This window comes from Podarcis raffonei, chromosome 7 (assembly GCF_027172205.1).
Source record: "Podarcis raffonei isolate rPodRaf1 chromosome 7, rPodRaf1.pri, whole genome shotgun sequence".
Classification (NCBI taxonomy): domain Eukaryota; kingdom Metazoa; phylum Chordata; class Lepidosauria; order Squamata; family Lacertidae; genus Podarcis; species Podarcis raffonei.
The window spans coordinates 91,834,675-91,859,738 of NC_070608.1; the positions used below are offsets into that span (position 1 = coordinate 91,834,675).

The 25,064-nt window shown below is 48.3% G+C and overlaps 1 protein-coding gene across 1 annotated transcript; it reads right to left on the minus strand.

Moving 5' to 3' along the window:
* Nucleotides 1-1,545: 1,545 nt before the first annotated feature.
* Nucleotides 1,546-7,534, minus strand: PCDH8 (protocadherin 8). The gene is made up of 3 exons (XM_053397553.1): nucleotides 4,646-7,534; nucleotides 3,617-3,824; nucleotides 1,546-2,891 (listed from the first exon to the last, which is right to left on the minus strand). The coding sequence occupies exons 1-3, from the start codon at nucleotides 7,262-7,264 to the stop codon at nucleotides 2,518-2,520; spliced, it is 3,201 nt and encodes a 1,066-aa protein (XP_053253528.1). The 5' UTR covers nucleotides 7,265-7,534; the 3' UTR covers nucleotides 1,546-2,517.
* Nucleotides 7,535-25,064: the final 17,530 nt, after the last annotated feature.

Here is a 25,064-nt window from a genome sequence, read left to right on the forward strand (position 1 = left end):
TTCCTCCCAAGGTGAGGGGAAGTGACCTAGCTAAGCCTGGCAGGACAGCCTACTCTATGGCATTAACCCCTTCATGCATTAATTAGAGTTAAGCATTTTGGTTATATGAGCCTGGTTATCTCACAAAAACAATGTGGCGTGAATGGAGCAGAATGTAGAAAGGAGGGCAAACAAGAGTTGTAGAAGGGCTGTGAAGGTAGAAGCAGGAGATAGAGAAATAACAGGGTGATGTGAGGAGTCTTCAGGTGAGGTCAGGACAGAATGTGGGAATGGTGACAGTGGTAGAAGGATGCTGGGTAATCATGGAAGGTGGGTAATTGGAAAGGGAGGCTAGATGCTGTGGATCAGGAATTGGTTAAGTTGCAGGAAGCAAGCAGTAGGAATTAACTGACAAGTTTCTCCAAAGAGAGAGGTGTAGAAAATGGAGTCCCCCAAGGATCTGTGCTTTGTAAGTTGCTCATAAGCAATGTAAAGCTAGCAGTGAGTAGTGAAGTGCCATGTTTGCCAGTGATACCAGTTTAGGGTGGTTAAAACAAAGAGAGACTGAAGAGCTCCAAAAGACCTCTCCAAACTGAGTGAATGGGCAGTAAAACAGCAAATGCATTTCAATATAAACAATTGTAAAATGATACATGTTGGGGCAAAAAAATTATCCATTTCACATATATGCTCAAATTTCATGCTAGGGATCAATAGGAAAAAAATTGAAAATAAACTACATTATCATAATGTCATTACAGTATATAAATCTATAGTGTGACTGCACCTCACCGTGTTCTGGTCACATTGAAGAGTTGGAAAAGGTTCAGAAAAGGGCAACCAAAACAATTGTGGGGATGGAGTGACTCCCCTGTGAAGAAAGGTTTCCGTGTTTGGGGCTTTTCAGTTTAGAGAAAAGGGGAATAAGAGGAGACGTGATAGAAGTGTAAAAAATTATGTATGGGATGAAGAAACTGGAGAGAGAAGTTTTTCTTTGTCTCACATAACACTGGAAGTTACAGGCATCTGATGATGCCAGTGTTGGACCATTCAGGAGAGATGAAAGAAAGAACTTCTTTATGCAGCACATAGTTAAACTGTGGAACCCCCTTCCATGGGAGGCAGCAAAGGCCACCAAGCTAGATGGCTTTCAAAGAGAATTAGAGACATTAATGAAGGCAAGGACTCTCATGGGCTGCTGGTCATGATGCCTTTGCTCTGCCTCCACAGCTGGAGGCAGCAAACGTTTCTGAATATCAGTTGCTGGAAAACACAGGAGGGAAAAGGGCTCTGGCCTGGGTTTCCCACAGGCATTTGGCTGGCCACTGTGAGAACAGAAGGTGGCCCAGATACACCAGGGACCGGATCCACGAGCTCTTCTAAGGTTCTTAGATGAAACAGCCCTCAGAAAAATCTGAAATTAGGTGGTATGGGAGTAAATTTGGATGCTAGCTATTTTAAGATAGTTCTATGACTCCCTGTTCTTATGCAAAAATTGTCTATTACCTGACTTGGAAAGGCCTGTAAATTTGTAACTGTGATAATCAAATACAGCATCTGAGCCCCTGAAACTCATAACAAGTCTTTATTAGTGTTTATATAAGTGACACAGAATAATTAAACCACATTTAGTTTGAAACTGACCATGGACTCCAGAAACACAATTCATACTTTGCAAGGCAGTCTTTCCAATACAAGTAGTTGCTTAACTAACTTAGCATTAAACTGTGATAGTTCCTTTATGTGACTCCTAAATAATTCAGGATTTTTTTCTTCTGCACATGTCTTTCAGACAGTTCCTTTGGCAAGAAATTCAGATTCTCCTTCCCCAAGGTTTTATTATATAAAAATAGAGTGAAATTTCCTTATGTACAAACATTACATTACACCATATACAGGTTTTTAAAAAACCACTATGAAAAGGCAGGCCATGGGTGAAACAAAAGGTCAATATAGGACAAATAAAATTAAATACTGCACATTTCATAAAAATTACATTAACCACAAAGAGTTTTTTGTTTGCAAATATCAAACAGTACCAATGTAATTGGAAATCTTTCCCAACAACTTCATTTATAACATATATCTTAGTGTTTAAGGCACATTTTGCTTATTCCTACATACTTCACTGAACCGAGTCAATAATTTAAGAACTCTTGGGGGAAATCAAACAGTGTGCATTTATGTAGGTACATGCTTTGGGGATAAGATGCAAGGGAGGGCACAGGTAGAGGGGTGTGGTTTTGTGTGTGTGTGTGTGTGTGTGTTTAAAGAGGTGCTAAAATACAAAGACTTCTCGTATAAACTTGGAAGCTTGTCTGGGCTGGCTGTGATCACAAAGCAGTGAGAAAGAGACTTTGCACATGCTCGGAGTCATTGTCCTCTTCAGCCAGCCTGCAGATAACACAGAGAGATAAACATCTCCAGCAAATGCGTGGTTCTGGAAATTCAAGTTCTGTGGCCTGACACCAGCTTCTTACACGGCTCCTGTGGCCTGACACTCATGAACCTCAGCTCAAGTTAAGTACTCATTAGTAGTTAAACCTTCTGACTGGTCTCAGGTGGAGGGCCTAAATATCGAGTGGAGGGTGCTTGGTATAAGGGTACTGAGATCTCTTGGAGGTCTGGCAGCCTCCCCTGATGAGGAGGCGACAGCAATGTAATAGCTCTGTCATAATCCCTATGCAAGACTTTCTCATAGACACTCTGCAGCCCCACTGTCTTGGGCAGTTGTGCCTGATAATAGTTATCTCGGCGAAGGGAATCCCTGGGCAGTGAGGTGCTTTTGCAGAAGGTGGACAGCTGGGTCTTTGGGTGGGGGGATGAGTGAGGATTGGCTTGGCCACAGGAAGGGCTCCAACATCGATCTGAGTGGCCCAGGATCTTGCATTCAGCAGTACAAGCCCACAACCCTAGAAATGCAAGGGGAAAAACAAACTTGAGAACATGCACACGTAGCAAGCAGAGCACTGTTAGGGCAGCACCTAGGAGACCATTGTATCAGTGCCATTCTCAGTGAGAGGAAAGATGGAAAGGGGAAGAATCATTTCATGAAACTAACATGAAGGACAAAAAGATCCTCATACAGCTACCATCAAAATTGCATCATAGGAAGCTGCCATACACCAAGTCAGATCTTTGTTTCACCTAGCTAAGCAGCCTGTGGAAGTTTCAAACAGGGCTCCTTCCCAGCCCTAGCTGGAGATGCTGGGGGGTGGGACCTGCATGCACCCTCCCCTTAAAATGACAAGCCACAATACAAGCCAGCACAACTCAGAACGTTGTGCCAAGAAGGATCCAAAGGATAAGCATTCTGAGCTGCTTGGAGAAATGGCAGGATAAGAAATAGCCAGACAGAACCTGGTCCTTTGGCTTCGGGTGATGTGGATGGGCCCCAAACTGTCAGCCATCCTGGCTGCTATATTTCCCCTAGTTGTGAGATTGATTGAAATCTATAGCTCTTGCTGTAATTAACAGCCTATTCCCAGACTCATTAAAATTGAGGAGGGTTTCCAAAAACAGTAGAATGGTGACCAGGTCTTTTGGTGCTGGGTTTCTTTCAATGTTTCTGGGGCAACAGGTTTCCAAGTTCTGTGGCATTCTGAGGGGAAAGTGCCAAAGTTTAAGGCATCCTTACCATTCTGCATGTGCGTGATGAGGTCCTTTTTAAGAGCGTCCCCACTGATGTCAGAATCACTGTCGTTGAAATCACTATCGCCTTTACCACTGTCTTTGCCGCTGAACTTCTCTGCTTCTCTGCCTGATATGGTGTTGAAAGAATGACCCTTCCAGATGGCCACAGGTGGGCCTGGCTCTTTGCTGTAACTAGGGGTAGAGGCATAAGACTGGAAGAAGGTGGAAGGGCACATGTGAAGGATTGGGGGGGGGGCGAGGGGAAGAAAAGGAGAAAAATGTTATAAGGAACAGCAGTGTTAATAAAAGGAGTCTAACTAGCAGCTTGGACCACATCCCTGTGAATTGGAATCACCTAGACTCAAGCTAGGCTACAAATCAAGAACTTTTGTTTAACTCAGGCACCCCCAACCTGCGGCCCTCCAGTTGTTTTGGCCCACAACTCCCATGATCCCTCGCTAACAGGACCAGTGGTCAGGAATGATGGGAATTATAGTCCAAAACATCTGGAGGACCGAAGGTTGGGGATGCCTGGTTTAACTGATGTGTAGACTGGCTGTAAATAACTTTAAATGCAAACGTCCCTGCTTAATTACTTTAACAATGTGAGACACTACATAACTTTTACATAATGTGGTCCTCCTTTATTACATATGCATCAAAGAAAGAACATGCATTTAAACCACCTAAGACACATGGGAGCATGTGGAATGATATTTTTTAAACCAGCAACTGTAGAAATAATTTTTTATTTGACTATATTACTAATGTAATTATCTGGACGTAGTTGGGGCTGTTTTTGGGGGGGGGTTAGGGGAAAACTGTATTTGATTGCTTGTATCTGATTATATGTTGTTCTTATATTCAACTAATAAAATATTTTTTAAAAAAATTACTTTGGGAACCGGATGTAAAAATCCCAAAACATTCAAGAATAAGCTAAAGGGGGGGGGGGGGAATAATAAGCTAAGGTGCAAGAAGCAAGGTGCCTCTCCCAGGGGGGAAAGGGAATCAAGACCATGGGAAATGCTACCTCTGCATTCGTCCCCCGGAGTCTGCTCTGGCTGTCATAGAGACTGGCGGTCTCTCTGATGTTTTCTAAAGCCGGGATGTCTTCGCTGGCTGGGGAGGGCTCCGGGCTAGCAAAGGAAGATTTGCTGGGGAAGGAATGAACTTCGAAGCCATTGCCTCGGGTGCCAGGGCTGGAGGAGATCAGGCCACCGCCCTTGCCTTCCTGCTGCCCCTTCTCCAGGTGAGAGCTGTCCAGCGGCTCCTCCAGGACTCCCTTCTTCTCCTTCTTGCGCCTGTTGCAAGTGGTGGCGATAGTGATGATGGCCACCAGCAGCAAAGTGCAGCTCCCAGCAAGGACGATGATGACAATCAAGGGGATGTCCCACTGCACAGCTTTCCCTTCCCCAGTGTTGGGCTTGGCCTTGGAATCCTGGCTGCTTGCGGGAAGCAACGCAGCAGTCACCTGGAAACTGATAGGGACGGTAGTGGAGAGGGGAGGCCGTCCATTGTCGGCCACGGTGAGGAGCAGCTGGTAGACTTGGCCCAGCTGTTCTTCTGAGAAGCTCCCGGTGAGCACAACTTCTCCTGTTTTCTTGTTGATGGCAAAGAGGTCCAGGGCTGGTGGCTGCTGTTGCTGCGAATCTTCTAGGAAGGAAAAGCTGAGCTCAGCGTTGACTCCCTCATCAGCATCTCTGGCTTTGATGTGTGCCACCACCGAGTCGTGGGCAGCTTTTCTGGACACCCCGATCTCAAGGGAGCCGTTGATGAGTGCTGGGTGAGTAATGATAGGCGCATTATCGTTCTGGTCTACTACCCGCACCTTCACCAAGGCTGCGCTGGAGAGCTGAGGGGAGCCGCCATCCGTGGCTTGGACGGTCAGCTCCAGCTGCTTGAGGATTTCGTAGTTGAAAGTGCGCAATGCGTAGATGGCCCCCGTCGCCGGATCCACCGAAACATAGGTGGAAATGGAGGCGCCCGTTACTTGGCTGTCCATCAGGCGATAGGTGACCTTGCCGTTGGCTCCTTGGTCCGGGTCGGCGGCGAGGACGGCGGCGAGGTAGGCGCCAGGCGGGTTGTTCTCCAGCACCGCCACCTCGTAGCGCGCCTTGGCGAAGCGAGGCGCGTTGTCGTTCTCGTCGGCCAAGCGCACGGTGAGACGGTGCACGGTCTTGGCCGGCGGCGAGCCCAGGTCCTCGGCCACAACCGTGAGGTTGTACTCGGGCACGCGCTCACGGTCCAGGGCGCCCGTGGTGAGCACCACGTAGCTGGCGTCGTAGGCGCGCTGCAGGGCGAAGGGCTCGTGCGGCGCGGCCAGCAGGGCGCAGCGCACCTGGCCATTGGCTCCCGCGTCGCTGTCCGAGGTGCTGACCAGCGCCACCAGGCTCTCGGCCGGCGCCGCCTCGCTCACGTAGGCCACCGTCCAGGCGGCAGCGGCGCCCTCGGGGGACGCGCCCCCCTCGACGAGCGGTCCCGGCTCGGACCCCGCGCCCGCCCCGCCACTGCCGGCGCTGAGGGCGCTGATGGCCACGGCGGGCGCGTTGTCGTTGACGTCAAGGAGGCGCACCACCACCTTGCAGCTGGCCGCCAGCGGGCTGGCGCCGCGGTCGCTTGCCTGCACGTCCAGCTCGTAGGCGCGCTGGAGCTCATAGTCGACGGCAGCGCGAAGGCTGAGGCGCCCCGAGAGCGGGTCGAGAGCAAAGAGGTTCCGCGCCTCGGCGGGCACCTGGCTGCCCCAAGCGTAGAGCAGCTCCCCGTTGGCGCCCTCGTCCGGGTCCGAGGCGTCCAGGTCGAGGAGCAGCGCTCCGGATGGCGCGTCCTCGGGCAGCTCGACGGTCAGCAGGGCGCCATGTGGGAAGGCGGGTGCGTTGTCATTGGCGTCCAGCACCCGCACGCTGACCGTGGCCGTGCCCGAGCGCGCCGGGCTGCCGCCGTCCTTGGCCACTAGCTCCAGGCGGTAGGCGGCCTGCGCCTCGCGGTCCAGCTCGGTCAGCAGCACCAACTCGGCGCACTTGAGCCCATCTGCGCGGCTCTGTGCCTCCAGGCCAAAGTGGCTGTTGGGCGAGACGGCGAAGCTCTGGATGCCGTTGGAGCCCACATCCAAGTCGTGCGCCAGGTCAAGCGGCAGGCGGGTGCCCGGCGCGGCGCTCTCCGACACCTCCAGGGCGATTAGCGGCTGCGGGAAGCGGGGCGCGTGGTCGTTGATGTCCCGCACCTCCAGCTCCACGTGCACCAGGCGGTAAGGCGAAGGAGGCGAGCCCCCGCCGCTGCCGCTGCGCGTCCAGCCCAGACTCACCACGTCGAAGGCCAGCACGCACGGCTCCTCCGACTGCCCGCACAGCGCCTCGCGGTCCAGCCGCTCTGTGCCCAGGCTCAGCTGCCCGTCCCGCTCGCGAACCTGCACCAGCGAGCTGTTGCCCGGCGCCTTCACCAGGCGGAAACTGCGCTCTCCGCCGCCTCCTCCCGGGCCCTTCAGGGGCAGCTCGTCGGCCAAAGTGCCGATCACTGTGCCGGGAGGGTCTTCCTCATAGGTGTGGTATCGCATTGTCTTGCCGAGGGCAGAGGAGAGCAGCCAGCCTATGCAAAGCAGCCCCCCAGGGTGGCAAAGGTTGCCGGGGCAGCGCCCGTTCTTGCGCACATTCATGGCTCTGGCACTGCCTTGCGCGCCGATCAGAGAGAAGGAAGGGGCCACTGGGTGCGAAGGGGCGAGAACGATGGGGCAACAGGCCAGCGGCTACTCGCGAGTTCTTCCCTAGCTCGGCGTGGGTGCTCTCTAGACTGGCTCCATGCGCGGCCGCTGCTCGGCTACCTGCTCGCTGGGCTCCGCGCTGCAGCGCCCTCGCTCTATCCCGCTTCTAAGCCGGCGCGGCCCCTCCGAAGGGTCTTTAATAGACGCGGGTATGCAAATTTGCGTAGCGGATCAGCCAATGGTGGGCTCCCTTACCTCCCCAGACGCCTCCCCGACCATCGCACATCGCAACATGCACATATATGTGCCGGGACTGGGGAGACGCAGGAGAAAAAAGGCGCTCGAGGGAGCCTTGACCTTGTGTCCTTCGGCTCTAGGGCGTATTTTTCTTCCCTGGGGGGCAGTGAGCAGGATCATGGCTTTGGGCTACAGCCGAACTGAAGGGCTCCCAGCGTCTCCTCCTAAGGCGGGGCAGAAACTGGTGTCTTAAGACAAGTCCGATCCAGTCCATTCCAAATGCGTATCCCTTCGGCCGCCGCGCACAGGCGAAGAAGTCTCGCCCCCGTTTGAAGCCCGGCAGGGCTGGGCTTTCAGCCCAGGATGATCTTTGGGGGGCCAGGACTGCCTCTATGGCCAAGGAACTCCCCTTTGCGCCCCATTCTCCTTCCCACGCAGAAACCCCCAGAACAAAACAGGAGAAATAAGCCTCTTGTAAGAGAGAAACCTGCGTTGCCCTTCCCACGAGCTCGCCCTAGGATGGCGTTTTTGTGCAGTAAGCAGACGGCGGGGTGGGGGGCGCGGGGACGGCAGAGAGAGTGATCCAAATCTTAAGCTTTTGGCCAGTAGGGCTGCGAAACTAGGGGCAGGGGAACTGGGGCTGAGCTCAAAATCGGATTTCGACTAAACAGGGGGAGCTTTCGAAAGGTTTCCAAGATGACACTGTATAAATGGCTCGTGAAGCCCTCGTTAGCGGTTCGCCAGAGAATAGCTTGGCGGTCCTGCGCGTCGGAGCCACCAATGTCTGTATTACTTCCCGATGACAAGCGAAAAGGGCAAAAGAAGAGAGGGCGGGAGAGGGAGATTGAACCCCCCCAGCCCCGCCTGGAGTGTCAGCTAAATTGAATATAATGAGCGGGGCGCCACATGGAGCCGTTCTTGTCCGGCTCCATTCATCGCCCATCACTGCCATAGCTCTTTGACCGGGGCGAGGGTGGGCGCTGAAGGCAACACAATGGCCGGCTCGAATCGGGGGGGGGGTATATTTTTGACCCCCCCCGTCCCTCCCTTCCTCTCTCCCTCTGCAATCGGCCCCCCTGGTGCTCTGCTTTGCCTGTTGAAGGGATTTGCTTTTTGTCCTCTCTCTGGGAAGCCAAACTAGTCTCGTTCCAGGAGAACAAAATAACAGCATGAAGCTGAAACCTGGAACGAACCTGAAGGGAACTGGGATGGAGGGACGAGGCCGGCCAGTGTGAGTGTGAGAGAGGCATGCGGGTGGGGGTGGAGGGCTAAGCCATCTGCTCTGGAGAAGCCAGCCACCGCCAGCTCCACGATCTCACCGATGCACTCGATTCGCGAGAGCCACAAACCCCGCCGCAACGGATCCGCGTAGAAAACGGTTCAGGGATTCTCTCTTTCTCTCCTCTGAATCGCACTTGTTCTGGTCACGTTTGTGGGTCGATCGGAAAGGCAGCGGAACGGCAGAGGCCAGATGGCCACCTGTTATGGCTGCCATCCTTGAGATTCCTGCATTTCAGGGGGTTGGACTGCATGACCCTCGGGATCCCTTCGAACTCTACCATTCTAGGAGCCTGTGACTCAGTTAACGAGACCAGCCTGTCGGGGACCTGCAGAGAATGCATCTTTAACCCAACCCTATTACTTTTACACGGAAGAAACCCCCAAAAGTCTGCGCCCTGCTCTCACTACTCCAGTGGGACTTTCTTCCGAGTAAACATGCCCGATGAGAAAAGTAGCCCATTCCTCTGGCGAGTCACGTTTGCTGCCAAAGAGTAGGGGGGGAAGAGGGCACTACCGTGTTCTTTGATGTAGGCGGGGCTGGTGGGTTGGCAAGGAAAGAAAAGCGGCGAGGCAATCCTTCTGCGCACACCTCAAGGGAAAACCTTGTGCGTGCGTGTCCCACTCAGCCATTTGGATTCCTCGAGGTTCCGCTGGTTAAATGAATTTGAGCATGCAGAAGCTGGCTTAAATAGATTGAGGAGGGTTCGAAGGCAAAACTTCCATTCATTTCACCCTAAGTATTCATAGAATCATAAAATCTATGAATCTTAGTAGGAATCTTAGTAAAGCATCCATGACAGATGGCTATCCAACTTCTACTTAAAAACCTCCAAAGAAGGAGAGTCCACCACCTCCTGAGGGAGACTGTTCCACTGTCAAACAGCTCTTACTGCCAGAAAGTTCTTCCTGATGTTTAGTCGCAATCTCCCTTTTGAAACTTGAATCCATTAGTTTGGTTCCTACCCTCTGGAGCAGGAGAAAACAAACTTGCTCCCTCTTCCATATTACAGCCCTTGAAATATTGGAAGATGGCTAAAATATCTCCTCTTGGGATTCTCTTTTCCAGGCGAAACATACCCAGCTTCTTCAACCATTCCTCATAAGGCTTGGTTTCCAGATGCTTGATCATCTTGGTCATCCTCCTCTGCACCTGTTCCAGCTTGTTAATAACCTTCTTAAACTGCGGTGCCCGGAATTGGACACAGTATTCCAAGTGTGGTCTGACTAGGGCAGAATAGAGTGATACTATTACTTCCCTTGACACTATACTTCTGTTGATGCAGCCTAGAATAGCATTAGCTCTTTTTTGCTGCTGCATCACACTGTTGACTCATGTTAAGCAGGTGGTCTACTAAGACCCCTAGATCCTTTTCACATGTACTACTGGTAAGCCAGATATTCCCCATCTTATATTTGTGCAGCTGGTTCTTCCTGCCTAGGTGCAGAACTTTACATTTCTCCCTCTTGAATTTCATTCTGTTCTCCAGTCTGTTTATGTCATTTTGAATCCTAGTTCTGTCTTCTGTGGCATTAGCTACCCCTCCCAATTTGGTGTCATCTGCAAAGTTGATGAGCAACCCCTCAGTCCCTTTGTCCAAGTTGTTTATAAAGACATTGAACAACAATGGGCCCAAGACAGAACCCTGCAGCACCCGACTTGTCTATTTTCTCCAGGATGACGAGGAACCATTAATGTGTACTCTCTGGGTTTGGTCAGTCAACCAGCTGCAAATCTACCTTACAGTTACATCGTCCAGCCCACATTTAACCAGTTTGTCTGCAAAAGTATCATCGGGAACTTTGCCAAAAGCCTTCCTGAAATCAAGATACACCATGTTCACAGCATTCTCCTGATCCACCAAATTTGTAACTCAATCAAAAATAGAAAGGAGATTCATCTGTCAATACTTGTTTTTGAGAAACCCATGCTCGCCGCCCCGCCCCCCTTTGAAGATGGGGACAAAATCTGCCCATCTCTGTCTGCAGGAACTTCACCTGTTCTCCAAGAATTCTCAAATATTATAAACTGAGGCTCTGAGATTACATTCACAAGCTCCCTTGGCTGCAGCTCATCAGGCTCTGGAGATCTGAATTCATTTAAAGTAGCTCGGTGTTCCCTTACCACCACCTACTTTCCTTTCTTGGGCTGCAGCTATTGTTCTTTTTTGTACATAGCTTTTTCTTTTTCTTTTTCTTTCTCTTAGTTTGTTCTTTTTCTGCCTTTTTGATTTCTTCTTTCTTTACTCTCCTTCACTTTTGTTGCAATGATTTTGTGTATTTTTGCATATGTTTGTATTTTAAATTAATAATAAATAAATTAATTAATAATAATAATAAAAATAATAAAGTACCTCGGTGTTCCCTTACCACCTCCTTTCCTTTCTTGGGCTGCAGCTCCCTCATTACATCACCAGGTTGGTTTCTTTCCTTATGGGTGAAGACATGATGGGACTACACTATCTACTCTGCGAAATGAGTTTTAATAGGTAGGAGAGGATATATTAATTGCAATTTATATCTCCAGGCATCCATCTCCAGGTTAAACATAGTTTCAAGTCCCATCCTTAGCAGCAAATTGAAGCGTAGGAATTAGGCTGTAAAGTCTTCTTTTGAACAAGTCCAATTGCAAAGCAAGCTGGCTCCTTCTTTTCTTACTCAGCTTAAGAAAGACTGGGAAGTAAATTAAAAAATATAATTTACTTACTCCTAGTCTTGCATTGGTTCTCAGCTACAGCAGCAGTAAAGAACTTTGCAGGTGAATACATATATACTTATATAAATCAGGGGTCGGCAACCTAAGGCCCATGGGCCACAAGCAACCCACAGGGGTCGTTTAACTAGCTCACGAGCCACCCCCAAACTGAGCCGCCCGCTCGGCGAGTCCCCGCATGCTGCGCTAAACTGGTGCGACGTGGGCACTCACTTCCATGGCGCTGGAAATCACATCTGTGCAGATGCTGGAAATTGCAGGCCCATGTGCTCACACATGCATGCAATCCAGGCCATGGAGGGGTCTCCGCTGGAGTGAACTGGCCCAGGCGAGGTAAACCTTGCCAATCCCTGGTATGAACAGTCTCAGGCAGATGCCTGAGCTGGAGTAGGCAAAATGCATGTTTGCCCCATCACTGGTTGAAGGAAGAGAAAGAGGGAGAGGAGAAGATGGGAAATGACATCACACAGTGTCCTCTCTACCAATTACATTTTTATGGTAGCAATACAACTCTGTGGTTGTTAATCCCTAAACTAGCAAAAATGTGCCTTGTTGTATGTGACTGCTCAATCTCTCGCATACTGGATTGCAGCACCACCATTGCCCCAGGGTATGATGGGGTGGTCCATTACCAAGCAAAACTGTTTGACTCGTTTTAATTTAGAACAGGGGTGGGAACTTGTGCTCCTCCAGATGTTGCTGGGCTATGACTCTGACCAATGCTTTTTTCTGGGGGGATGCAGGGGTACACATACCCTTAAACATTTTGTGAATCTTTGTACTTTTGTCCATTGACTGCCTTTATTTTCCCCGATTTAAACTATAAAATGGTGATTTTCTTGAGTCAAAATGAGAGTACCCCTAAACATTTTTTTTTAAAAAAAAGCACTGACTCCGAGCATCCCTCACCATTGGCCATGCTGGCTGGCTCTAATTTCAACAATACCACAGGTTCCCTATACCTAATTTAAAAGAAAAATGACTAAGTGGGAAAGTCACCTCTTTATATAATACTCTGAATAGTATGGAGAAAGTGGAAAAGGACAAATGTTTCTTTCCCTCCTAATGCCCAATGAAACTGATTGGCAGTAGCTGTAGGACACAGAAAAGAAAATCCTTATTCAAGCAATGCCTGAATGGAATGTCCCGGCATATAACGTAGCAATGATCACTGACTTAGATGAAGTAGTTGGATAGGTCTGTCAATGTCAATTTGCCATGATGTGATAGACAAATGGGACATCCGTCCTCAGAGGCAGTGTACTTCTGGACACCAGCTGCCAGGTGAGAAACAACAGGGGACGGTTGTTACCTTCATACCCTGCTTACTGGCATAGTTTTGTTGCTGAGCAACAACGTGCAGAGCTCAGTGGCGTGGGAGGCCAGCCAACCAGAAGAGTCTTTGGAGGTGTACTTGCCTAGAGGCAGAGTCATCATCCAAAGTGAGATCCATAGGATCGGGTTGCCATGCATGGGGTCAAGGGTCAAGACAAGCAGGAAGCAGCAACGCAGGGCCAGGAACTACAAGTGTTGTTACAAGCATCTGGCTGCTGCTGGAAGCCCAGCTTAAGGCAACTAAAGCCAGCTGGTTTTCATCAGCGCCAACTCCTCCGTGTCTTTGAAGGCTGCACGTGGAGCTACTCTGCCTTCTCCCCCTTCAGGCTGCTGTTCAACAGGTGAAGCCGACTCCTGGCTCATGACACATGTGGGCTTCAGAGGCATCTCTGGCCACTGTTGGAAATAAGGTGCTCAAATTTCACAAAACTCTTTTTGTGTTCTTAGGACTGTTGCCACTGCTTGGCCCATACTATCCTGTCTCCTTCCAGCCCATCTGTGGGTACTGCAGGGATCTTTCTTAGTTGCAATGCTCCACTATTATACCACATTTCTACAGCTCTCCATCACCTCAGCTAAAGGTTCATGTGCTCTATCACTCTTTAGCTTTTTAATTGGACAGTTAACTCCTTCTTTTGGTAAATTAAGCAAGAGTTAATTGCAAAAGGTATAGTTTGGTATATGAGGTGTTTGAAACCAGATACAGTATATGTAATGGCTCATCCCACATATTTCACAGTGAACATTTTCGCTTCTGCCCACAAATGTGCCTCTTAAAAGGATTGAGGAATGTTTCATTGATATTAGTCCCCCAATATGCAAAGTTGACGTTATTGTAAAGCTCTTGCTTCTACAGTTTTGCGGACCAGTTGAGTCATTCTAGATTTCCACCTCTTACTATGTGTCAGGCATGACATCACCACATGGCATCTTCAAGCAGGCCCCAGAGTCCGGACAGGTCCACACCAAACATTTATCAGACCCCCCACCCTTTACATTGTCCCATACAGCTCTGTGCTGGTGCCAGGAAGTCACCATTTAAATTTTCTCCAATGTAGAGCTGCTTTGGGGGCATTGTGAAATTAAAATGGTGGCTGCCTGGCTAAGGTTACCAGATTTTTTCCAATGAATCTGGGGACACTTTAAATAAATAAATAAATAAATAAATAAATACTACACGTTCGGGATGTTGATGCTGCAGTGATGGCAGTGGCAGAGGGGCGGCAGCTGCCTTGACCTCAACCGTCACGTTTCCCCTTCCTCTGAGGCTTCTATCTCCTTTCTCCATGAGCCTGGGCAGCCCCTGAGTTGTTGGTTCTTTGGTGGTGGTGGGGAAGTGGTGTGCGGTGGGTCAGGCATGGAAGGAGAAGGAGGGCCAAGAGTGGCCCCCAATTCCATTCCTACTTGCGTGCAAGCAGGCGAGGGCAGGGTTTACACTGCCTTTCGGAGCAGTCCCATCCCAACTCCTACTTGTGTGCAAGAGGAGGGGGCAGGGATCTCTCAGGCAGCACGATGCCTCCCTTCCCATCGGAGCAGCCCCAATCCCATTCCTACTTGCATGCAAGCAGGAGGGGGCGGGGATCCCTCAGCTGGGAAGGGAGGCTTCCCGTTGCCTAACTGAGAGATCCCTGCCCACTCCTGCTTGCATGCAAGCTCTGATAGGCAGCGTGAAGCCTCCCTTCACAACTGAGAGACCCCTGCCCGCTCCTGCTTGCACGCAAGTAGGAGTTTTGAGGCTGCTCCGAGAGACAGCATGAAGCCTCCCTTCACAGCTTAGTTGCTGGGGTCAGGGAAGGTGGAGGCAGCCCGGAAGCTGCATCTTAGAGCCCCTGCACCACCATCATATGGGGACTTCCCAGCAGCTCCTGAAGCCAGCCAGAGCCAACTGCTCCGGACTGCTGAGACTGCCGCTGCTGCGTTTCCCGGGGACATTAGATGAAATCTGGGGACATTCCGGGGATGGAATTTGTCCAGGGACTTATTCGTAAATCCAGGGACTGTCCCCAGGAAACGGGGATGTCTGGTAACCCTATGCCTGGCACCATTTGGAGGAGTGGTGCTGCCAGTCTATCAACTAAGGGTTCCATGGCAGTAGGAGTGGGCGGTCTCACCAGAGAACAGTATGCTAAGGACCCTTAAACTTGGAGTCAGCTTTGCCCAAAGTGGGATCATGCCAAAAGCCTTGGATGGAGTTGGATAGCCTTTTAAAAAACCCTCATCAGACTGATTTTTGGCTACAAAGCAACTCCTAAAAACGGGGGGTGAGGACCTTTGGTCCCCCAGATGTGGCTGGAGAAACAAATCCTATCAACCTTTACTATGCTGGCTTGGGATGATGGTGCTGTAATGCAGTAAGTGACTCACACTTGCATGCATGAAATGCATTAACTTGAGCCCAAAGCCCAGATTCCCAGTGGGTGTAGTTCAGGGGTGGCAATGTGAACAAAATATGGGTGGGGGCAGGTGAGCCCCACCCCATAGAATCGATCACAAGACACGGCAAATGCCCACCATTTGAATGGCAATGCCCATCAACTGGGGCTGTGTGTGAGTTGGCTCTTGTGGATTAGTAGGCTCCCAGCAGCCTTTGCTCCCCCTTTTCTCTCTCCTGCTTTCTTCAAAGAACAAGGAGCCATATGGAATGGCTCCCAGAAAAAGAGAAACCAAGTGAACTATTGTTGGCATCTATCTGTCTTGAGAGACAATGGTGTGCACCTCCGTGGGTGAAGGCAAAAATAAGATTTTTTTTTACAGCCTGCATCTTTGCTAACCCACCACTTTTGCAATGAAACCAAGTTATTTTCTTTATGTCATTTGGAACCCTTTTCTTTTACTGGCAACAGATGGAGACTTGTTCACTGTAACTCCTGAAACTCTAGAGCTGAGTAAAATCTATCAGTGTTTGAAAAAAGCAAAGGTCCTGACTTCCTTTGTCTCCTCAGCCTGGTCCTCAGACCCTTGTCGGCATAAAAGAGTCCACAAGAAGAGTGTCCTTGCAGAGTATTTTCTGCTTTTATTCTTAAAAGTATTTATCTGCAAAATGACCAACTGTACACACATCAACACTACCAGCTTTCTCCAACCAACCCACACCAAACACTAACATTGACCACTCTATATATACAGGTACAATTAGGTGAAAGGTTGCATGAGTCATTGTAGGCCACTGACTCATGCTGACTTAGTTCTTTTAGCATTAAAGAAACAGTGGCCAATTTTTAGCCGTAACAAAATCTTCACTTATTTGCAAAGCTAAATGTCTCTGATTTATTCTAGCATAAGTATTTTCATGGGAAATGTTTGTTTAAAAGTGGATAAGGGCAGGTGTAAATCTAACCAAGTTTTAATGTGATTGAAGCCATCACCATTGGGCTAACTGTTGTGAGAGAGTAAACAATCTCTATTCCAAACCTCTCTCTCCAACAGATGGGAGATGCAGTTCAGCAACATCTGGAGGGCCAAATGTACTCCACCCCTGTCCTAAAGGCACACAGCATATTTTACAAGCCAGAGCATTGCTTTCAGCCCAGATTTAGCTGCTTGTGTGTTGTGCAACTAGAATGAATGAATGAATGAATGAATGAATAAATAAATAAATAAAATGTTATGGAGGGAGGTGAGCATTGCATTTGCAGGAACAGCATTCCCCAGACACCTGGATGAGCATCACAATGCAGAACAACTGCATCAACTGTCCACATGCAGATGTCTCTGGCCAGATGGAGAGATTTGCAGCCTGATTCAGTGGATGCTTATTTAGAAGCCAGCACCTCTGGGTTCACTGGGACTTCCTCTCATACAAGGCGGCATGGGATTGCACCACTAGTCCTGCTCAAGGGCGAAAATGGACTAGATATGGCTTAATAAGCAACAATTTTATATTTTACTTCCCTTGGTAATGTTTTCTTTTGAAATGTTTAAGATAATTGTTTTGTTTTGCTAACTTTGCTGCATTAAATGTGCATACTGTAGTCGACCTCCTTTGTAACGTTTCATTTTGAAATCTTTAAGGTAATATTTTAGTTTCCTGTTAATTATGTTGCTTTGAATGTACACATTATGTTTGACTTTCTTCAGTCATGTTTTATTCTAAACTGTTTTATTTGATGCTTCAAGATAGGTTGTAAACCACTTTGATATTTTTTCTTAAAAATTTAAAGTGGTATAGAAATGATTAAAGTGGTATAGAAATGATTAATAATTTAAATACAATGCTAACTGCCAATATGCAAGCAAATTAAGTAATTTGAGACAACTAATTTATAGCAGTAAGATGAACTCCAGAAGGCCAGGTCCACTACTTCTGAAGCCAGAATAGCTGGATCTAAACGGATTGGCTTGCAAGTGCTAGCCTTCTGGTTTCATTGTTTTGAGGATTAGGCTGGGTGGGTGCGTAGCATAACGCTGACGCCTGATCCTATGCAAGCTTACTCAGAAGCAAGTCTCACGGTATTCAGCGGGCCTTCTTCTCAAATAAGCATGCAGGACCACAGATGCCCATGGGCAAGACAGACAAGCAGAGCAGTTGCCAGCAACCACGGTCCCGCTCCGTTCAGTGTGCAGAGGAGGGCTGCAACCTCAGTGTGGCTATCTGTACGGATGGTGATATTATTATTATTATTATTATGGAATAATAAAGTGTGTCACTAGCTCGGCCTTTCATTTCCTTCTCCCTATGGCTATCCCGCAATGAAAACTTAACCAAGCTTGGCTTGAAAAGGTGCGCCCCAGTTGGACGGAGATGGCGCCTCCTTTGCCGCCCCGCCGGCCCCTTCTCCCGTCCTCGGCCGCGACGAAGCCGCCTTCCGCCCCCCGCCCGGGGCGCTGTGCTGGCACGCGAGCGAAGCGAGCTCGGCTGCCGGAGCAAGACCAGCAGCGGCCTCCCTCGGCGGGCGCGATTCGGGCGCGGGGGTGGGCGCGGGGGGGGGAGCCGCCCGAGAAGCCTCTTCTTTGTTGGCGCCGCTCTGGAGCTCAGCAACCTGCCTGACAGCCGGCCTGGGAGCCGCGCCGCGCCCTCCGCTCCCCCGGCCGCCCAAGGCGAGAAGCTGCCTTTCCCGGCCGGGCCGGCGCTGAATAGCGGCTTTGTGCCGACTCGCGTGCAGCCCCCCCGGCGGACACGGCCGTCACGTGACGGATTAGCGGGGCCCGGGAAGCTGCTCCGAGGCGCGCACAATGAGCTCGGCCGCAGACGGGAGCCCCCGGCCTTCTCAGGCCCCATAATGGGATTAGCTTCTCCATTTCAAGTTCCATACAGCATGTAATTTCTTTTTAATTAGGATTAGGTGGCGGAGGAAAGGCGCCCGGGCTCAGCCCCAAAGGCAGCCAGTGCTTGTGAAAGGGAAGGAGAGCGAGGGGGAGGGGATTTCATTCCTCCTCTTCCCTAATACTCGGGTGCCTCCCACACGCTTTAGAGAAGAAGAAACTCCCCCACCTCCGAGCATTCAATGCCCGTCAAGAATGAACCGAAATGTCCCCCCTTCTCTGTCCTCCCCCGGCCTCTTGCAGGCCGCCAGACATATGAAAGGCTTTCTGCTCCCTTTTTCTAATTTGCTCCGCCATTTCAAGTCATTTTCTCTGCGATGTAGTCCTGTAGCGAGGACTGGGCCGGGACACGTTGGTCCCCGAGGCAGAAGATCCAAACGGCACACCCACAGCCTTCCCCTAATTAAAAGGGGGCCCATCCACCAGGAGGGAACACAGAAGACGCCTCGAAAGGAAATGAGCAGGCCGCCTCGAGTCTGCATTACGGAGCCCCTGGACACTTTGCAAGCTCAGGCGCTCCACAGCCAGCCACCTACATGCTGCAGCACAGAGGAAGGGGGCCACAAGATTGCATAAATCCAAAGCCTGTGTTTTAACAGATTCGTAATGCTGAGAATCCACCCCCCCATTCATTTAAATGCTAGTTAGTGCAATAAATGACAAATTAAAGGTAAAGGTACCCCTGACCATTAGGTCCAGTCACGGGGTTGGGCGCTCATCTTACTGTATAGGCCGAGGGAGCCAGCGTTTGTCTGCAGACAGCTTCTGGGTCATGTGGCCAGCATGACTAAGCCGCTTCTGGCAAACCAGAGCAGCACACAAACCCGCCAGAGTGGTACTTGCACTTTTGACGTGCTTTCGAACTGCTAGGTGGGCAGGAGCTGGGACCAAGCAACGGGAGCTCACCCCGTTGCAGGGATTCAACCCAGCGACCTTCTGATTGGCAAGCTCTAGGCTCAGTGGTTTAGACCACAGCGCCACCCGCGTCCCCAAAATGACAAATTACTATCCTGCAAATAGAGACATTTATCTTTCTCAGCTAGAAGGAAGAAAAACAGTGCCCTGCATGTGCCTTCCCTTCCAAAGAACACTTTGTGGTCAAGACAAAATGTTGTCTTTCACAAAAGGTACATTTGTGACTGAAATCTTGAGTTTCTCCAAGAAAATTTCAGCACTGATACCTACGTTCATCTTCTCTAAGGCCACACTCGGCATAAAACTCAAATGAAACTGTAAATGTTGGTTTTATGATTGAGTTTTTTTAAACAACAAGTGCCTTTGTTGTTGTTGTTGTTTAGTCATGTCCCACTCTTCGTGACCCCATGGACCAGAGCACGCCAGGGACTCCTGTCTTCCACTGCCTCCCGCAGTTTGGTCAAACTCATGCTGGTAGCTTCGAGAACACTGTCCAACCATCTCGTCCTCTGTTGTCCCCTTCTCCTTGTGCCCTCCATCTTTCCCAACATCAGGGTCTTTTCCAGGGAGTCTTCTCTTCTCATGAGGTGGCCAAAGTATTGGAGCCTCAGCTTCAGGATCTGTCCTTCCAGTGAGCATTCAGGGATGATTTCCTTAAGAATGGAGAGGTTTGATCTTCTTGCAGTCCATGGGACTCTCAAGAGTCTCCTCCCGCACCATAATTCAAAAGCATCAATTTCTTTATGGTCCAGCTCTCACTTCCATACATCACTACTGGGAAAACTATAGCTTTAACTATACGGACCTTTGTCAGCAAAGTGATAAGGTCCTTATGGAGCCACACTGGTTTTCTAGATGCTTCCCACTTTTTGGAATTGTCTGTATTTGGAGCATTAATAATTTTTTTAGAAACTTTCATCCATCTTGGATTCCCTTCTCTTTGAGTTTTTCTGACCATGGGATCATACCCAGTAGCTCCTTAAGCTTCTTAAAATTGGCCTTCTTAAAATCCAGAGTGCAGGTCTGACTACACCCAACTTTCCCTTGCCTCTGTTTCATGAAACCCAAGTGGGCATGATCACTTCCTCCCAAGTTTCTGAGTTCTTTCACTTTGTTGATCAGTTCCTCCCTAGTTCCTGCTTGATGGTGAGGATCAGGTCCAAGATAGATGATCCTCTTGTGGCTTCTTCCACCTTCTGGGAAATTTGTTTATGTAAATCATTTGATGAAAATCACAAATATACTTGATGAATGTATATACTGTGAGTGGGGGCATATAACTGTCTCCAGTCACGCTATTATATCTGGCTTGGGCTTGGGCTTCTGAACATGTCTGGACATGCAAATGAGAATACAATGGTTTTCTTAATTACATAGAGAGAAGGAGCTGAGACTGTATAACCCCCACCGAAAATCTTTTATCCTGTTGAAATGCTTTTCTTTGAGCTGCACCCTTTTTTCTCCCTTCACACCACGGATGGTTCTGGTGGCTTCAATAATATACAAAAAACAAAAGCACCCCATATGCTTCTTAGGCTAAACAATTGCTCCTGTTTAATCAGTTTTTCCCCAAGTACCCAAGCAAAGATGTGGGTTTTAACCTGTCAAACGCTACAAGATGAGGCTGATCAAAAGCTCTCTGGAAATAAAAGGCTGGAACTAACTTGAGGGATGTTCTTTGTTGTTCCATTGGTGTTTGCATGTGAGGGCTGCTTACTGTCTCATGCTCATCTTTGCCGGCAGATCCTGTGGAAGGAGGCATTGTAGACTGCCATGCAAATTATAGCTTGCAGGAAAGAACCCTTCATCTGTTTGTGTGAGATATATAAAATAAAGATACTGCTCCATTTGGCTTATTAAGAGTATATTCTTCAGTATCAGGAACATGAATGGATACCACTTCCTACGTAAATTCCTCTGTGGTTATTTTCCAGCTCAATTAAAACACAGAATGCAACATATGAAAGCAACCCTACCTGAACTACATGCTGCCCTGGGCTCCCGTGGGTGGGATAGAACACAGGTTGGATGGCCATCTGTCATGGATGCTTTAGCTGAGATTATTGCATTGCAAAGGGTTGGACTAAATGACCCTTGGGGTTCCTTCCATCTCTACAATTCTGTGATTCTATTATTCTAGGTATCTGTGCCTTCCTACACCTGGATCTGCCCTCTGGAGCATTACTTGATCTGTGCACCAACTGTTCAGGGTGGTTGCCAGTCTTGGTTATCACATTCCCTTTGGAGTGTAAGGCCTTGGGCCTCTTTAGATAATGACTTTCGTTCCACAATACTTATGTCAGACACATTTTTGAGAGTCCACAGGACTTTAGAAGAATATATACCAGCAGCATTCATGCCATTTTCTTTTTCATACCAGATCGTCTGCTGCCTCTGTTCCCTCCCACACCCACCCACAAGCTGTCCTACTTTGTTTTCAAGTCATCCCCTCTTCCTTTCATTCTGAGTTCCTTTCCTCTTAGCACAGAGCACCCTGCGCAATCTGGAAAAGGAGTGGATTTGCCTTTATGCTACACTTCTTTCTCTCCTCCTCCTCTGTACCTGTTTTCATGCCTCTTGCTGTGAGAAGGAGAATGTCCTTGCTGCTTGCAGCCACCCAAGGAGCAAGGCAGGAGAAAAGAAGAGACAAAACAGACTGATATAGCTGAAGTCCAGAATGCTGTGAAATGCTCCTCACAGATACCTGCAGCACTTGGTTTCCTTCCCATGAATGTTTAGGATCCATGTTGGTGCCTGGACAAGTGGGTACTTACTTACCCTTAGGCACTTGCTCCTCAGTGGGCAGTCTGCAGAACCTTTCCTTCCCCTCTCCTCCTTATTTCCCAGCACTTCATTTGTTGTTATACCTGTGCACTGCAATATCAATGAAAACGCAGACAGGTATGTTTGCTATATCCATGCATCATTCAGATTGTATAAGGCTAGAAAAACAAAGACAAAAATTAAATGCCCTGGCTAACACATCACCAATTACATGCCCTCTTAAACAATCCAGTAGTTAAAATCAGCAACTAGGCCCTTGACAACCTTTGAAAACCTTCTCCTAACAACAAAGGGACACAGCAAAGGGATGGTATCCACAATATACAAATTACTACTCCAAAATCCCACAAACCCCCTTGACATAATCAATAAACAATTTGAGGATGACATAGGCTATGAGATTAACCCCACCCAAAGGACCAGAATGTGGTCTAAACCTCCCTTTAAATCCATATCAGTGTAAAGAAAAGAACTCACTCTGAAACTCACTTACAGGTGGTACCTAACACCATGGAAACTAACACTAATACGCCCCAGAGCCTCACCAAAATGCTGGAGAGAATGCACCTCCACAGGTACATACCACACGTGGTGGAAATGTCCTAAAATCCAACTCTTCTGAACATCAATCATACAAGAAATGTGCAAAATAACTAAGCAAGTATTAGAGGTCACCCCAGAACTGGCCCTACTAAACATCTTCCAAGACAATAATGCCTATTCACAACACAAAGAGCTTATAACCCACCTATTCTCAGCAGCTAGAAACATCATAGCCAGACACTCAAGAGACCTGTCAGGAGTAAGCATAGAACAGTGGTATGGGGGGGGGGCAACTAACCAACAAACTGAAACTGACACAGGGACAAATAGAAGAAGACACCTTCACCCCAATATGTTTACCCTTTATTACATACACAGCCCAACAAGACAACAACAAGAACCCACCAACAGCATTCAATTCAATCTGGCTAACCTGATCCAAACACACACACACACACCCCACTCACAAACGAAAACAAAGTTCACCACAACCAATCACAACCAACAAACCACACCCTAGGCTAGGGGTAACCAACCTAAGGCCCATGGGCCGGAAGCCACTTGCGGAGGTCGTTTCACCGGCCCACAAGCCGCCCCTGAACCGAGCTGCCCACTCATGTTCTGCACTAAACCAGCACAGCGCAGAGTGAGGACTTGTTTCTGCGGTGCTGGAAATAGCGTCTGCGCAGATGCAGACACCGAAAATCATGGGCGTGCGTGCTCACGCTGCACATGATCCAGCCCACGGAGGGATCTCCATGTCACTTATCCGGCCCAGGCAAGATAAACCTTGCCAACCCCTGCCCTAGGCCAACCCCAACCTCTCTCACCACCAAAGGAATACAAGCAAATAATAAAGAGAACAAGTGATGCTGACGCAAAACCCCATACATACAGTAAGTAGAACAGAAGCATTGCTACCCCTCCCCACCCCACCCCACTCACCATTCCCCCCTCCACCTCTTTCTCCCTGATCTGTAGAAAATGTAACTTGAAAAAAGAGACATTGCACATACTTTTGTAAACCAAGAAATCTTTAATAAAAATACATTTTTTAAAAAAAATACAAAAAATCAATCTGATAAAAACAAAGCGTGACCTCCCCTGGAAGTTCCTCCTACTGTTATAACACTGCAGATAAGGTCTTTCACTTCAGACTATTTCTCCTCGCATTGACTTCGCCCCCAAGGGCACACTCTTCCATTGCCTCCCAAGACAGAAAGATGCCAACCAACCAGAATTATTTTCCAGTAATCTAAAAACAGCTCCACATGACATCGACATTGTTAAGCTGCTGTAACCTGCCACCCCCAATTTAAAGCTGAAATTTTATTTAAAGCTATTTTCATTCACATTATATACCAAACCTTCTTACTCCATTTCCCCTCTCTGCCTCTGTTTTTGATGAAACAAAATAAAAAGATTCCTTTCAGTAGCACCTTAGAGACCAACTAAGTTTGTTATTGGTATGAGCTTTTGTGTGCATGCACACTTCTTCAGATACTGTTTTTGGTGGTTTCTCTTTATGCATTTAATTCTTTCCCGCAACCATTCTTACCACAGATCCATATTTGCTGAACATGTTTCTGCTGTAAGCAGCAGCTGATGTGTGACCCTTCCTGGTTTCTATGAATCTGGGGCCTGTATTGACATCAAATAGTAGTCAGCAGGACTTACCAACTGCATGGAGGGGTTGGAAAGGAAATTCAAATGCTGGTGATGTTCAGCCTCAGGCTTGCAGCTGTGGGGGGACTGGGCCTGTTTCAAGCTGCCAGGTAGACCAGGAAGCATTTTTGAAAAAAGTATTGTAATTTTCAATATGCAGCTATAAAACAACCTGAACTAACAAATAGCACAGTGAGTATTCTCACCCCTGCTTTTAATTTTAAGTACAAAAAGATGTGAAAGCAACTCATCATCCTTAAGCATATCTTTCCAAAATAATTTGATGGTGCAGAAGGCACTGAGGGTTGGTTCGCACAGATTTATGTAAGATTGAAGTGGATGCCATCTTCTAAAATATATTTTGGAATGTAGTTTGTGTGTCTGCCTTTCTGCTTGTTGATGGGGGATCCAGTGTCTCATGTAGCATACTATCTTAATTTGCACTGTTCCTTAAAGGTGCTAATCTAGCACTCAGAAGAGATTACATTATTTACAGGGCCTTGTTCACTGACCTTAGAACTAAGGGAATGAGGGGTTAATATAGGAGGAGATTATCCCTGAGATAACCAGCACCAATATCATTTACAGCTTTCTGGGTCAAAACCAGCACTTTGACTGAGCCCAGAAACCCATTGCTAGCCAGTGCAGCTGTTTTAGAAGAACACATGCAAGATGATTGAGCTGTCTTGCACCAGTCAAGCACAGTTCTAATTTCTGAACTGTGTCCAAGCACAGTTTTCTGTAGAGCATAAAACCTGTTGATCCCCAAATCATGTAAGTAAGTAAGTAAGTAAGTAAGTAAGTAAATAAGTAAGTAAGTAAGTAAGTAAGTAAGTAAGTAAGTAAGTAATTCTGCCCCAGACATAAATCCTGGCTACTTCCATGGTCCCCAAACATGAATGAAGGTATCTATACTTAGGATCCTATGTTCCAGCAGAAGCCACAGCTAGTGTATTAGCCCAAGCTGGTAAAAGCCACTAATTTGCAAATACTGAAGCTAGAAAGGCTAACTCCAGCTTTGTG

Bases quoted from the DNA above. Each gene is read 5' to 3' on its own strand.
- PCDH8 (XM_053397553.1), bottom strand. From the start codon at position 7,264: ATGAATGTGCGCAAGAACGGGCGCTGCCCCGGCAACCTTTGCCACCCT. The intron at 3,825-4,645 runs GTAGCATTTCCC...ACCTTCTTCCAG, and splicing joins TCCGGGGGACGAATGCAGAG to TCTTATGCCTCTACCCCTAG. The intron at 2,892-3,616 runs GTAAGGATGCCT...TTGCATTTCTAG, and splicing joins CATCACGCACATGCAGAATG to GGTTGTGGGCTTGTACTGCT.